This window comes from Hordeum vulgare, chromosome 5H (assembly GCF_904849725.1).
Source record: "Hordeum vulgare subsp. vulgare chromosome 5H, MorexV3_pseudomolecules_assembly, whole genome shotgun sequence".
Taxonomy (NCBI): domain Eukaryota; kingdom Viridiplantae; phylum Streptophyta; class Magnoliopsida; order Poales; family Poaceae; genus Hordeum; species Hordeum vulgare.
In genome coordinates, this window is record NC_058522.1 from 61,483,849 (window position 1) to 61,498,227 (window position 14,379).

A 14,379-nucleotide genomic window follows, 5' to 3' on the forward strand; every position below is an offset into this window, starting at 1 on the left:
ACAACCATATAATGATCTTAATTTTTCCTCTCGAAGACACCCATTAAGATGTGCTTGCAACGAGAAGAGGTGTGGATGTGTCCAAATTACATCTTGACCCGTTTGAAACATGCATCAAGAGTTAGTTGTCCAACCACAGGCTCTTACCATCATTTAGGGTTGCCTAGATTATTAAGAATATAATTCAAACAAAAGAGTTGAGCATTTAATGAGCACACCTCATGTATACCCAAGGATTGGTTTCCCCTACTATATTAAACATTTATGTCATTGGTGTTTAGAATAGTGCTTCATGCCCTCCATGATCCTAAACTCCTCCTTGATCGAATTGTGGTATCCTGGGTACCCACAGGATCGAAGAGCGAGAAAGAGGCAACTACATTGCAGTTCTAACACATATATGTTGTTAATTCAAACTCATTCCATTGATCTCTCATAGAAATACATCGGGTTGCAAGTTTATGCCTCAACTCATTGCCTTACCGAATTACTCACGTATGGCAATCGTATCACAAGAAGAAATCATTGGAAAAGGTATAAAGATGAATGTTTTATTGATAATATGCCTTACAATCATTTCCTTATGTAATACATGATTGCAAGTATGGATAACTTGGAGGTGGTTTGCTCAGGCGATGGTGATGGTGGTGGCTATGGAGATGAGATGGAAAATGTTTGCGGCTAGGGTGGAAGAATCGCTCTTGTTTCACAAATGGTGGTTTTCAACGTTGCTCCTCTAGGATTCTGGTGTTGGCCCCTTTCTAAAACATGCCGGGTTGGACGTCAAAGATCCACTAGATCGCTCGTACGAGATGTCGTTGATACGTCTCCAACGTATCTATAATTTTTGATTATTCCATGCTGATATATTATCATTCTAGGATACTTTTTGGGTATTTATTTACCATTTTATATTATTTTTTAGCACTAACCCATTGACCCACTTCCTATTGCGAGTTGTTGTTTTCTTCCTATTTTTCACTTTTCAGGTTTTCAATACGAAACAAAGTCCAATCAAACTTAAAATTTTTGGAGATTTTTGGTTGACCAAAATAAGACCAACGAGCATTGAAAGAAGGCTCGAGGCCACCCTAGGGCCCCACAAGCCAACACGACGCAACCTAGGGGCGTGCCCTGATGGCTTCTGGCCCCTCGAGGCCCTACTGACTCTGTTCTATGCCTTATAAATTCTCATATATCCTAAAAATCCAACAAGCAGTCCCGAAACACTTTTTACGCTGCCGCAAGTCACTTTCCGACGGGAGGCCATCTGGAGCTCCGTTCCGGCACCCTGTAATAGGGGGGATCGATCACGGAGGGCCTCTTCATCAACCTTGCTGCCCTCATGATGATGTGTGAGTAGTTCACCACAAACCTACAAGTCCATATCTATTACCTAGATGGCAATCCCTCTCTCTCTCTCTCTCTTGATCTTCAATACAATGATCATCACATCTTCGCTTTGATCCATATGATGTAATTCCTTTTGTGCGGTGCGTTTGTTGGGATCCGATGTATTGTGGGTATATGTTCAGATTATTCATGCTAAATATGTGAGTCTTCTCTGAATACTAATATGATTCTTATGTGCATGATTATGATAGCTTTATAATTCTCTCCGATCAATTGAAATAGTTTAGCCAACTGGATTGATATTTCTTAAGTGAGAGAGGTGCGTTGTAGTAGGTTCAACCTGGTGAATTTCTATATCCCAATGGCAGAAGGGGACAAGATGCATCTTTGTGTTGCTGCTACTAAAGATAACACAATACACTACTAGGAAAAACCCTATACACGGAAACTTGGGAGTAGCTTGCTTTTGCTCAGGGCACTACCGCTACTTAGTAGTAGCGCGTCATAAGAAGCGGTGCTACAGATAGTGTTCTACTAGCAGCGTGTGTGCGATGACTCATGCTACTGCTAAGGTCTCACATCGTCACCCACTGGGGTTGCCCCTAGCAGTAGCACCAGACCAAAACTATGCTCTACTGTTATAGTGCTTAGCACTAGCGCCGTTTGGCAACCCGCGCTACTACTAGCAGGAATACCGACTGTTGCGGTGGGGGTCGCTTCCTCTTCTTTTCTTCTTGCAATATATACCTCGGTACAATGCGCAAGTAGAAAAGAATAGGTGCGACCATCACCGATGGTCGAAATATTAGTGTTAGGGAGAGAAGTAGAGGAGGAAGTGATCAGCACCAACGATCAAAATATCGGATGAAGAATCCCGACTGTTGTCGTGGTGACCGCTTTCTCCTTCGTTCCCGTGTGCTAGAGATTTTGGTAATGCACGCAGGAACGAACGGAGGAGCGGTTGTCACCGACGGTCGAAATAATAGTGTGAGGGAGTGTCCACCAACATACACAATCATACCAGTGTGAGAGAGAGAGAGCGTGCACCATATACACCATGAGATATGAGAGTTTTTCAATGAAGCCTCGACAAAAACGGTACACAACGATGACCACTATTTTTGCTTATTTGCTTTGTGTTTCTTTGCTTCATCGTGTAATTTCTGTTTTTTATAATTCGACTAGTGCATCCCCTACCATGCAAGACCGGATGTCTTGGAGAAGCTCGGTTTTCAAGAAATGGAGAATATGGAGACGAAGAGAGCTCACCTAAGGACTAAACATGGTTTCACATTTCTAGTTACACTATAAAATACAATTAATCACTCGCATTTTAGTTGCTCAACTCGGGAAGCTCTAGACAAGGCATATGGATTTCAGGAGGATATAGAAATAACCTTCGATATTCGTCTTCAAGATGATATTGAAGGTAATATCGACATTTGTGTGGATGTCGGTATGCTTCCAGTTTTACCGCAATGTGAGTTTGAAAACCATATTTGTAAGTGATTTGCATTGTTTATTTAAAAATAGTTGATGTTCATCCCTACTTAACTTGTTTATTTTTCACTCACAACTTATTTCTCTTCTTCAAAAAAACTCAAAAGACGGTAAACAGGACCTACTATAGTCCGGGCTCCGATCTAACTTAGTTGGAGAAAAAAATTGATCTCATTTATTGATGACGTCGATGTTTATAAGAACAATTATGAAGATATTGGCAAAAGTTATTCTAAATACGTGTCACTAGTGCACGAGTTGAACCCTAATAACTTCCATGTAGATAGCATGCTAAGATTACTTTTTTACTATTGTGTCATTAATTAGTCCATATTCTCCATACATCTTTTTTAAGCAAAACTAAATTGCTAACTATGTTATTATTATGTTCTTCAACAGAAATTCCCGCCGGCGCTTGTGCCTGAACAGATGAATATAGAAGGTCGTCATTTGAATTTTATCAGCTTACGACCGTGGTGTCCTATATGTTTCCGCAATGCATACACTCTTTCTAGAAGGGATGGAAGCCTGAAACTTAAAGGATTTGATAATTTAATGAAAAGCCGCCGACAACTACTTGGCGGAGACGCGAAGGATTTTCGCATGCCACATGTAGGAGATAGGTGGATCTCTATTCTTCAGAATTTAGAGAGTGGAGCTTACTTTTTTATGCTATTTTACCTAGTAGAGAGTAGTAGGTTCTACCTAGGAGAGAATAATATGTGCTAGCCAAGAGAGATGACCTTTTTTAGTTTATGACATTATGTACTAATGATTAGATGATCAATATGATGATAAATTGTTAGATGATTAAGATGATGATAACTTCTTAAATGATTGAAAGGATGATGAGTTATTAGATGATTAAGAGGAATCTGAGTTGTTAGGCGATTAAGAGGACAATAAGTTATATGACACATATTAGATTAAAGTGGATGGATGCAAGTGATCAAGTTGAATTAGAGGAAAATATGATGTTACGATTCGCAATATCATATTTTCCCTCTAACCCAACTTGATCACTTGCACCCATCCACTTTAATCTAAATGTTATTTTTGCACAATTATCGTTGATGTTGTATATTAATTAGTATAACCGTGGGTAAATATAATACAAATATAGAAAAAAAAATACGCCCATTTAGTAGTTACGCGGTTTCTAAGAACTCCCTACTGCTATTGCAGGATAGTAGTAGCGCTTGTTACGAAAGCACGCTACTACTAACATAGTTAGGTAGCGCGGGCTGCCCGTTCTACTACTAAATGTTAGATATAGCGCCTTAGCAGTAGCGCGGCGCCCTGTGCTACTAATAGGCTCCTGACCCACGCTATTGTTAGGGTTTCTTCTAGTAGTGATGGGGTCTATTAATATTGTTTGAGTTTACTTTGTATACATCATGTCATTGTTCTTCATGCATTACGTACTCTGGTTTACTTAATACTCCAGATGCATGCTGGATAGCGATCGATGAGAGGAGTAATACTAATAGGTGCAGGCAGGAGTCGTCCTATTTGTTTATGGGTGTGATGTCTATATACACATGATTATTGTCGTGAATATCGCATAACTATCCGCTTTTCTATCAACTGCCCAACAGTAATTTGTTTACCCACCGTATGTTGTTTTCATGAGTGATGCCATTAGGGAAAACTATAGCCCTAGCTGTATTCACCATATATTTACAAAATCTTCAATACCTTGCTGCCGTTTACTTGCTTTTATTTTATTTTGCAATTTATAATTATCTACAATTAACTACATATCTCACTTGCTTGCAAATAACGAGACCAAGGGGATTGACAACCCTCTTGCCCGCGTTGGGTGCAAGTTATTTGTTCCTTCGTGTGCAGCCGCTGAAGATGGTTCTGGTTGATATTCCTATTGATTCGATAAACCTTGGTTTCATAACTGAGGGAAGTACTTACCCACATTATGCTGCAATAACCCGTTTCTCTTCACGAAAAACCCAACACAGATCACAAGTATCAGTCGTCCTCTGCTTTGGATCAATTGTTGCGCCTCTAGTTTCCTTCCTTCCTTATCCATTTTGTAGTTTCACTTGTACATATTTGGATACTTACAAATTTATATTTCCTTCATCTTTTGATGGCCGTGAGATTGAAGAACTTCGTATTTCTATCTCCATCTGTTGTGGGGTCCTTCTTCGCCCTTTTCTTGTGAAATTGGGTTAATTTTGACATAGTGCTCTCATACAGTTTGATGAGCTTCTGATCTTTAGTGTGATCTTGCAATTGAGGGATCTAGCAATGAATTTCTGTAATTTTCTTCTCTATGCCATGTAGCTGGTTCTGCACAGGTTTTTTCTTCTTGCACAAAATTTTCAAATCTATTGCGAGTATTCTAGTTTTGATGGGAAAGAGAAGTAGACTAGAGAGGACCCATGTTTTGAGAGTCGTGAGTTACCACCAATTCTCAAAATTGAAATGTTTAGGAGGCTTTTTAAATTTTGAATGTAACATTAGTAGAATCGGACAATGATCACTAGAGATAATAGGAAGATTGTAAACATTAGCATTGGGAAATAAACTACATAATTCAACATTAGCTAAACAACTATCCAATCTTTCGTAAATAGGCTGCGAAGAGAATCTTTTCTTAGTCCAACTATAAGCTGGACCAGTCAAGCCCAAATCTGTAAGACCACATTGCTAGATAAGATCAGAGAATTTAGATAACCGAGCATAATTAACATTAATTATAGTCATTAAATTTACCGTGGGGTACTCCCGATAAACCTCTAGTTTGTATGGGTGATCTTAACCCGCAAAGTACATCTAGTTTTACTTCCTAAGTAAAGCAAACACTTGGTGTACTCAACATTATATCAGTGATCAAGAGGAAGTGAAATAATATGAATCTTACCTTTAACTCCTTCTCCGTTCGACGCTCAATACTTACCATCTCCATCATAAAAAAGTGTTACGACAATTTCTTGCACTCCGGAATTATCACTCGCATCCATCCCTCTTTCGAGCTAACCTATTTTCCAAAACAGAATATTATTTTCTATCAAAATGGCTAGGCCATACTGATCAACAAAATTAAAGTGAAAGAAGATATAGATTACTGATTGTGAATTTATTGTGCTACCAAATATTGATCTGATTTGACCGGCCAGATAAGAACCGTTACCAAACCTTGTTTCGAAAAAGAGGTTGAAACCTCCGACATCTGCATCATTCTCATGCACACATCCATTCTTATTAATTATTGAAAAGTACAAAAAAAATGCAACCATAATCAAAACATTACAAATTATATATGAAGAAAACACCGAGGACTAAGTCGACTTCTTCCACAATAATGCCTTCAAAAATGGATTAACGTCCTTGTAGCATAGTTGCTATGTTCGATCGAAGACGGCCTAAATAAGATTTTCATCCTAGTTACTGAGTTCAGCTAACAAAGAACAACACACCAAGTTGACAAGGCCTTCAACAAAGTAATGACCCGAGTTTGCCGTCGTTGATTCCGACCAATAAAGGCTAGAAGAAGGGTTTTGACCCTAAATAATAAGGAGTGTTCCAAACAACATCTTGATAACGGATCATTCGATAGTTGCATCCATCACTACTCCTTGTTAGACCAAAAAGATGCTAGCATATTGATGGGACATCTTCCCACATTAGCCCATGTCTCAATGCGGATCTGTCCGTGACCACTCCAGTACACCGATGTGTGTCACTTCGCCATCGACAATATCGTCAAAGGCGCTACCCCGGTGGGAGATGCCCCCTCGAGTTGGTTAAGACCTATCTCCCTCATTGTGTATTATTGAAATGATGGACGAAATTTCTTATATCACACTCATTGTGTTAGGTTCTCAACCAAACACACATGCACAACCGAGTTGCCGAAGGAGTGGTCCAACCCACTTATCAATCGTAGCGTAGGTTTTTCTAAAACAATGTTTGACCAGTATTGAGAAATTTCTAGAAGGTTACTGAACTGTGTTTTTTTCGTTGATTTCTTTGTATGGTTTTTAATTTTTTATTTATCCTTTTTACAAAAAATCATATTTTTCATAAAAATATTTTTTTTGAAAATTGTTAAGATTTTAAGATTTTGTTCACTTTCCCCAAAAAATAATCAGAATTTCAATTTTTTTGTATTCTTAAAAAATGTTAGGAATCTCAAAAAAAAAGTCCACTTTAAAAAAAAAATTTATTTAGGATTTTAAAACTTCAAGTTTACTAAATTATTATTGTCTTTCCAAAAAAATTTCAAAATATGTTTATATTTTTATTTGATTTTCAGAATTTTGAGTTTTTTCATAATTTCAAAATATGTTTGCCTCATAATATGTTCATGTTGTCAAAAAGATGTTCTGGTTTTCAAACATGCTTTTTATTTTAAACAATTAATGTTCACAATTTCAAGAAAAGTTTGATTTTTTTTCAAAGAAGTGTTCTGAACTGGCGCTGTTGTTAGTTCTTATATTTTTGTGCTATCCATTAGTCAGCTATAATCGTGAGCTTCAGTTGCTAGCGACAGTCTTTCATCAACTGGAGGTTTGGAGTTTAATTCCTCGTGAGGGCATTGCTCTTTTGTGAGTTTTTCTGTTGCACAACGGTACCAGCAGGACGAAGCCCGTCAAATTTTGACAAAGAAAATATATTAATATCGCAGAGATATCAATTATATTCAGCTTCTATAACAACGCAATATTCTAATGACACTATAAATGCACACAACGAAAAAAAAGGTAAAAATGAAGAATCCCGCTATAGTGATCTAGTCTTTGAAGGAGCAGTACAAACATCACCAAGATAATACTTGAAGTCCAATTTTTTTTAAAGCGACACCTCGAAATGGGAAACAATGCACAAGCGCCATCGTCGTCCGATCATAGATCATAAATTTTCACCCTGAAGAAAGTCCACGCTCTCAAAACAATGCCTTCAAAAAAGCCATTGTCATGCACAACCAATTAAGGCTTAAATTTTCACCCTGAAAGGTAAGATATTGAACTTCTCACGTATTGTCGCCCCCACTTACATGCCATTTTACGAGTCCCGAAACACCAAGCAAACTTCTCATCACCAAAGACTTAAAAAAATACATGCATGTCCCGTGATTGCAACAAATAGCAGAACTTTGCGTCCCACCCTCAAAAACCAAACGGTCAAAAAAAAACATTTCTGCGCACGACTAAATCCCATCCGATCCAGCAATGTTCACGCATGAGGCGCCTAAGAGAATTAGTCGGCGGAGCCTTTCAAAACTTGACACTTCAGTCAGATTAAAGAGGACAAGCATCAAGCAGATCTTCATCTTGACGCGAGCTGAACCCTAGGACCGTCGCCTTTGTAAGGCAGAACAACAGTCCCCACGTTGTGGCCCGCCGGCTCCCAACAGCAGGCCGGATATCCAAGCGGACACCACCGACACCACCCCGGAGATGAGGGGCTTAGAGAAACTCCTATGGGCCGACCCAAACGGACGGCGAATTTGTCCGCTTTTTGTCCGTTTGAGTCGTCCGCTCGCCCGGCATCCGCCCTGTTTTAGATTTGGGTTGGCAGTGCACCCAACGCGCCGAACCAATTCATGTCCGTAGTCAACATATTTAAAAAAAAGGACCCGCGGCCGATCATGCCAGCGATCATGTTTCATGCCAGCATCATGTCAGCGCCGGCATACAATGTCGGCCTCAAAAAATAGCACAACAGTCATGCTGGTGCACTCACCAGCCGGCCGGCTCACATGCCAGCACACAAAAAACGATGGAACTTGAGTTCGACCACACCATTGCGGCCCATGGTCATGCCAGCACACGTGATGGCATCCAAAAAATATGGCGCTCGCCGTCATAGATCACTCGCTGTCGAAGTTGAGCATGTTGGCCTGCATATTCTCGAACCACGGCCTCTTCCTTGGTGATACGGTGTTGAGATCCACCTTCATGATCTGCACCCCGGTCATCATGCTCGCGAGAGCCACTTCTTTGGCCTTGGTCTTGGCGTTGGCGGCCTCGATCTCTAGCATCTTGGCTTGCTTCTCCGCCTCCATCTCAAGCATTTGTGCTTGCTTCTCCGCCTCCATGTCAAGCCTCCTCCTTTGGAGCTCCAAGAAGGCGTTTATTTGATATTCTCTTTCTTGCCGGCGCTTCTTCTCCCTTGAGTCCTATTTGGTCATCATGCCCTCCACGGTTGCGATCAAGGCGATCGATGCCGCATCCCGCTTGTCCTCCTTCTTGGAGATGGTCTTCCCCCTCGGCCGAGCCTTCTCGCTGTCCCCAACCTCCTCCACGGCGGCATTGACGAGGCCGTGCTGGCTAGGGTTTAATCCCAACATGCAGAGCGCCTCCCTCGTCGCCGCCGCGACGCGGGCGTTGGTGACCTGCTGCTGCGCGGCGGCCGCCGCGATGGCTTCATCCCTCGCGCCCGCCGCGTGCCTCCGGTCCTTCCTCTTGACCGATTCTTTTGCCCGCTCTTCGGTCGTCAGCACCTTCTTCGGCTTCGACGCAGCGGCCTTATGGGAGGCGTGAGGCCTGCCTTTGTCGGACACGAGGGAGGCCAGGTCGGCTGCGGCGTCGAGGTCGAGGTCGCCGTCCATGGCAGGCGCGGGGTGGGAGCGGGCGTGGGGCGGCAGCGCGCGGGCGGGAGGGTTTTTGAGGGGAAATGGGGGGGAATAGCGGTGGAAGCCACCGACCGACGGACCCGAAAAAAGGAGGAGGCGCGCGCACGAGCGTCCGTCTCATGTCCACGTAGACGCAAATCTGACCTAAAATTAGACCGGAAATGAATCGCCATACGGACGTCAAACGAACGCGCGTCCATTTGAATCGGCGCGTTGGGCCGACTTTTATGTCCGCGTCGACCCAAGCGGACGGGGCGGACGAAATGGATCGCGGAGTTGCTTTTAGCCGCGCCGAGTCCACCGAACCAGACGTCGTGCCGCCCTTGCAGCCACAACGGTCGCCAAGGTTGTCGAAGAAGACTGGGGCCGCCGCCTCAGCTTCCGTCTCCGCCGTGTGCACCTCGGCGTCCAGGGTCGGAGATCCCTCCGTGTGGGGATGAAAGGCCCGCGCTGTCACCCGTCGTGCGAGGAGATGAAGGCCCGGTGTCGCCATCAGCCGTGCAGGCCTAGACTGGTGACTTCCTTCGACGGTAGGGGGGTCGGAGGTGGAGGTGGTGGGGGCGGCGGCTCAGATGTGATCGCTCGAGCCGCCCCTGGAGCGACGCGAGGGCTCGAGGGGGTCGGAGGTGGAGGTGGTGGGGGCAGCGGCTCAGATGTGATCGCTCGAGCCGCCCCTGAAGCGACGCGAGGGCTCGAAGGGGGTCGGAGGTGGAGGTGGTGGGGGCGGCGGCTCAGATGTGATCGCTCGAGCCGCCCCTGGAGCGACGCGAGGGCTCGAGGGGGGTCGGAGGTGGAGGTGGTGGGGGCGGCGGCTCAGATCCAATTGGCCGGCCAGTCGAGGGCTCGAGGCTGTGGGTGGGTCGCTAGCCTCTTGGATGCAAAATGTGTCAAATAGGAGCTCCCATCATGAACTCTTAAACGTGAGCCATATCATAAAGTGCTTGTTAGCATGACCATCCTTAACAAGGCCACAAAAGGTGCCATTGCATTTTCATGCAAATGCATCCCCAGGTACAACAAGTTCAGTTTTGCGTGGCAGGTCGGTACAACATATTGCATACCAAAATGTATGAGAAAGGGTGTGCAGGAGATTATGATTAACCCACGGTAACAAACAGGCCATCTTTCTTCCTCCTGATGACATGGACGGCCATCATCGTCATCTTTCTAGCGCCTTTCATCAGCTCGAAGACGCAGATGTCGCCCTCGTGCAACCCGTTATCCCTCACAAACTTGACCCAACCTTGGCAGTTGAAGCATCTGGTCCTGTTGGAATGGTAGCACCTGACATGCCACTTGTCTTCTCTGCTCGGCCTGAGCAGCAGGACCTGACGCGGCTTGCTCTGAAGATGATCAGCTGCAAATTTACAGGGGATGGTCTACACAAGAAGCATTGACTATGTTAGCACTATATAGCAAGTAAAATTAATCATAAACCTTCAAGTTAAAAAAAATCAAAGTGCTCTAATGCAATTAACCTTGTTTCTGCTTTGATTAAAACACAGAATACAACAAAGACTTTGCAAGTATCAAATGGGTTTGAGTGAATCTAGAATAACTGGCGAAACTGACCAGAAAGTTGTTCTTGCGTTGGAGATGGGTCATCAGCAGAACCACCACGAATGCGGGATTCCCCGGTCGGATGGAAGCCCGCTCGACAATTTCCTGTTTTTCATCGCCGTATAGCTGACTCACAGTCCTCGAGTAGTAGTAATTGGCGTCAGTGTATGTGTCATCATCACTCTCCTCTTCCTCAGTTGCCTCAAGTTTAACATGACAGCTGCTGCTGCTTGGTGATTCAGGAAGATCTTCCCCTATGGAGAAAAATCAATGTGTGTGCATGAACTACATTGGAAGTGACCAAGGAAAACAAGCTGCAGAAATTAAGATACTATCTCATTTCTTGTAGTGTTACTTACTTGGTTTAATCTTGGTACTGTATTTCTTTGAGGTAGAGGCCTTGTGGGGTGATCCAACAAACTCAGACGGCACACTAGTATCACCATCATCAGAATCAGAATCATCAGTCGGTGGGTATTGATCAACGCCGGCTTGATCCACCATATTGTCAAAGTGTTTGCGCATTCGGCCGGCGAAGAGAGGAGACAGTTTCTCGCAGCCACTCTCGTCGAAGATTAGGACCTCGAAGGAGGCAATGCCAGTGGATGTAAAGAGCAGGAGGTCATTCTCCTGCAGTTCATGAGCCTTAGCGAAATCTCGCCATCCTGACCTCATGAACAGCTCATTGGCAACCTTGCTGACACCCACATGCCATGTCTCACCGCTCGGTGCTTTCAGGTCGAGCCCCTCTGAGGTCTGCATCTGTCTGATGAAATTGCTCGCGAACTTGTCCGGTATGCGCTAAGATGGGGAAAGATATTTTTTACAAATTACTCACATAGTTTATAGGAGATTACTCACAAGGTTAGTTTCACAGGATTATTTCTTTAATTACATAAAGAAGTTAAAATGAATAAAATCGTAGGATTTGTTTTCTACTCCATCCGTTCCTAAATATAAGTCTTTTAAGCGATTTCACTAGATGTCTACATACGGAGCAAAATGATTGAATGTAGACTTTAAAGTATGTCTATATACATCCGTATGTAGTCCACTAGTGAAATCCCTACAAAGACTTATATTTAGGAAAGGAGGGAGTAGTTCTTAAAGGTTTGTTCCATTTTCGTTACACAGTTTTGCTAGTTTAAACCGTCCATTGAAACAAACCTAATCGTGGCAGGAAAATTTCAATCGTTTTACTGAAATCTCGGTATATAACTAACTGTATTTCACCATTTTGTTTGAAAAATAAATAAGCACAAGCGCTCGACATTACCACATGATGCTTAGAATCCTGTCACTTGTTACTTGTCAGCAGGATGATCTATATATACTTACAATGCCCTGCGAGAGATCTCCTGTCATGACCTTGCAGAACCTAATCTTCACCTCCATGTGCTCCCAGTAGTAGTGTTCTTGCCACTCTTTGCAGCTCTCACACTCCTGCCCACTCATCACCTGCCATTCAACAATCACAGAAGCAACATCGATCGTCAGCCACAGAAGGGAGAGAGAGAGAGAGGGAGAGGGAGAGAGGGAGAGAGAGAGTTCTTGCCTTCCTGCCATGCTCTTGAAGCATTGTCTCATTCCTGACGAGTGAGAGGGTGTTCTTGTTCTTTGGTGAGGGTGAGAGAGTGATTGCATACATAAATAGATTTCACCTACAAGTTCTCAGAAGAGACGAGTGGACTACGTTCATGAACCTCACTCACTAACAAGTGGAGTCACCATGGTAAATGCACTACGTTTTGTGCAGTGTTTGCTCCATCTAATCTGCTTGGGTAGAGGAAGTCTGGCATTGGCAGTAATAAGGGGAGTGAAGAGGGCACAGTATTTAATTTCCTTGTCTCATTGACTTGCCAACTCGATTTCATTCAATAAGGCCTATGCCAATGGGGTTTCTTAGCAGGGTTTTATAGATAATTTGCTGAGGTGTCACACTATTTAATGAAGAAAGAGGATGAGGTTGTCATGCTAAGATACAATCTGTGCACGTCATCATAGGCAAAAATATCTAATTGTCCAATCATATACATGCATGAGCATCATATCATTAAATTTAGATACAACCTCTAATAAACAATGCATTGGACAAATAGGTTCTTAAATTTTTAATGCTCCTATGATAACGTGTTAAGAAACAATGCATTGACACAGGCCTAACGATGCGCGCTGTCACAAGATCGACCAGGAGATTGGTTACTCCTTCGGTTGTGTTTAGAGCATGGTTAATAGTATGGCCAACTGCTGGCTATAAGCACTCTTATAGCCCATTTTATAGCTAGCTTGTACAATAGTTAGTTATAAAAGATTACTACTTTTATCATATATGTCCCATCTTTCATTCTCACAAAGCACCTAGGAGCATGTGCTAGAGCTGGCTCTTCACGAAGAGCCCGCTTCCCTTCTCTCTCCTCTTCTCTCTCATCCAACTCAGCAAAAATATAGTATTTTAATCCTTATAGCCTACTGACTGTACCTTATTGTACTTGCTCTTATGTGTTGTATCTAAATTAAATGATTTATGGCTCATGCATGCATGTGATTGGATTAGCACTTTTTTTTACCTATGACAACGTGTCAAGGTTGTCTGTTAGCTAAGATATAACATCACTATCTCTCTTCATTAAATACAGTGCCACATAAGCAAAATGTCTATGACGCTAAGAGACTTGCATTGACACAAGCCTTGCTCCTTCGGTTGGTTTTAGGCCCCTCCCGATGCATCACTCTGTATACGTACTAACCCTGTCACGTAAGCAAAAATCAAACGTAGCATGTTCTTTAAAGAGAAGAGAGTGCAGATCGATAACCTACGAAGAAACCAGGCCCTGCACACAAACCTAGGCGGAACGCAGTTAATACGATCCCGTGTGGAGTGCTTCTTGTTTTCCCTTCTTCTTCCCGTGTACGATGAGGACTCATGTTCCTCCTCGCCCCACGCCGCCGCCTTGGTGCAGCCACTTCGTGTCGCCTTTGCCGCTGCCACACCCCTGAATCGACGCCTCAACGGTCAACCAGTTTGATGAGGGCCAATAGCTCTTGTGCAACGTTTATTATGCGAATTGAAAAGTATGCAACATAGTTGAAGAAAATAGCTCACGTACGACGTTTTTATTGGCAAGTATAGCTCCTATGCGACATCATCCTCTTTAACTATAAACACAAGACACAATGTGTCAGCGATTTGAGTTATGACGCGAGACCCAACGGTTATCCACATCAACATGGGACCCACAAATTACTCAGATGCATGTGGGACCCACAACTTATCCACATCACATGCCCATGCTGATCAGCGTGCCCCAGCCAGCCACGAGCCCGAGTCGACCCCATTGCTTGCCCATACCCTTTCCATTCCCCAC

The 14,379-nt window shown here is 43.3% G+C and overlaps 1 protein-coding gene across 1 annotated transcript; it reads right to left on the minus strand.

Annotated features, from left to right (window-relative positions):
• Positions 1 to 10,361: 10,361 nt before the first annotated feature.
• LOC123398466 (B3 domain-containing protein Os12g0592300-like) lies at positions 10,362 to 11,809 on the minus strand. The gene is made up of 3 exons (XM_045092934.1): positions 11,374 to 11,809; positions 11,027 to 11,268; positions 10,362 to 10,833 (listed from the first exon to the last, which is right to left on the minus strand). The coding sequence occupies exons 1-3, from the start codon at positions 11,774 to 11,776 to the stop codon at positions 10,552 to 10,554; spliced, it is 927 nt and encodes a 308-aa protein (XP_044948869.1). The 5' UTR covers positions 11,777 to 11,809; the 3' UTR covers positions 10,362 to 10,551.
• Positions 11,810 to 14,379: the final 2,570 nt, after the last annotated feature.

What these genes read in the sequence shown, in the direction of transcription:
- LOC123398466 (XM_045092934.1), bottom strand. Translation starts at nt 11,776, where the DNA reads ATGCAGACCTCAGAGGGGCTCGACCTGAAAGCACCGAGCGGTGAGACA. An exon ending in CAGTACCAAGATTAAACCAA is followed by an intron (nt 11,269 to 11,373) that starts GTAAGTAACACT and finishes TTTTCTCCATAG; the next exon opens with GGGAAGATCTTCCTGAATCA. An exon ending in AACGCAAGAACAACTTTCTG is followed by an intron (nt 10,834 to 11,026) that starts GTCAGTTTCGCC and finishes CTTCTTGTGTAG; the next exon opens with ACCATCCCCTGTAAATTTGC.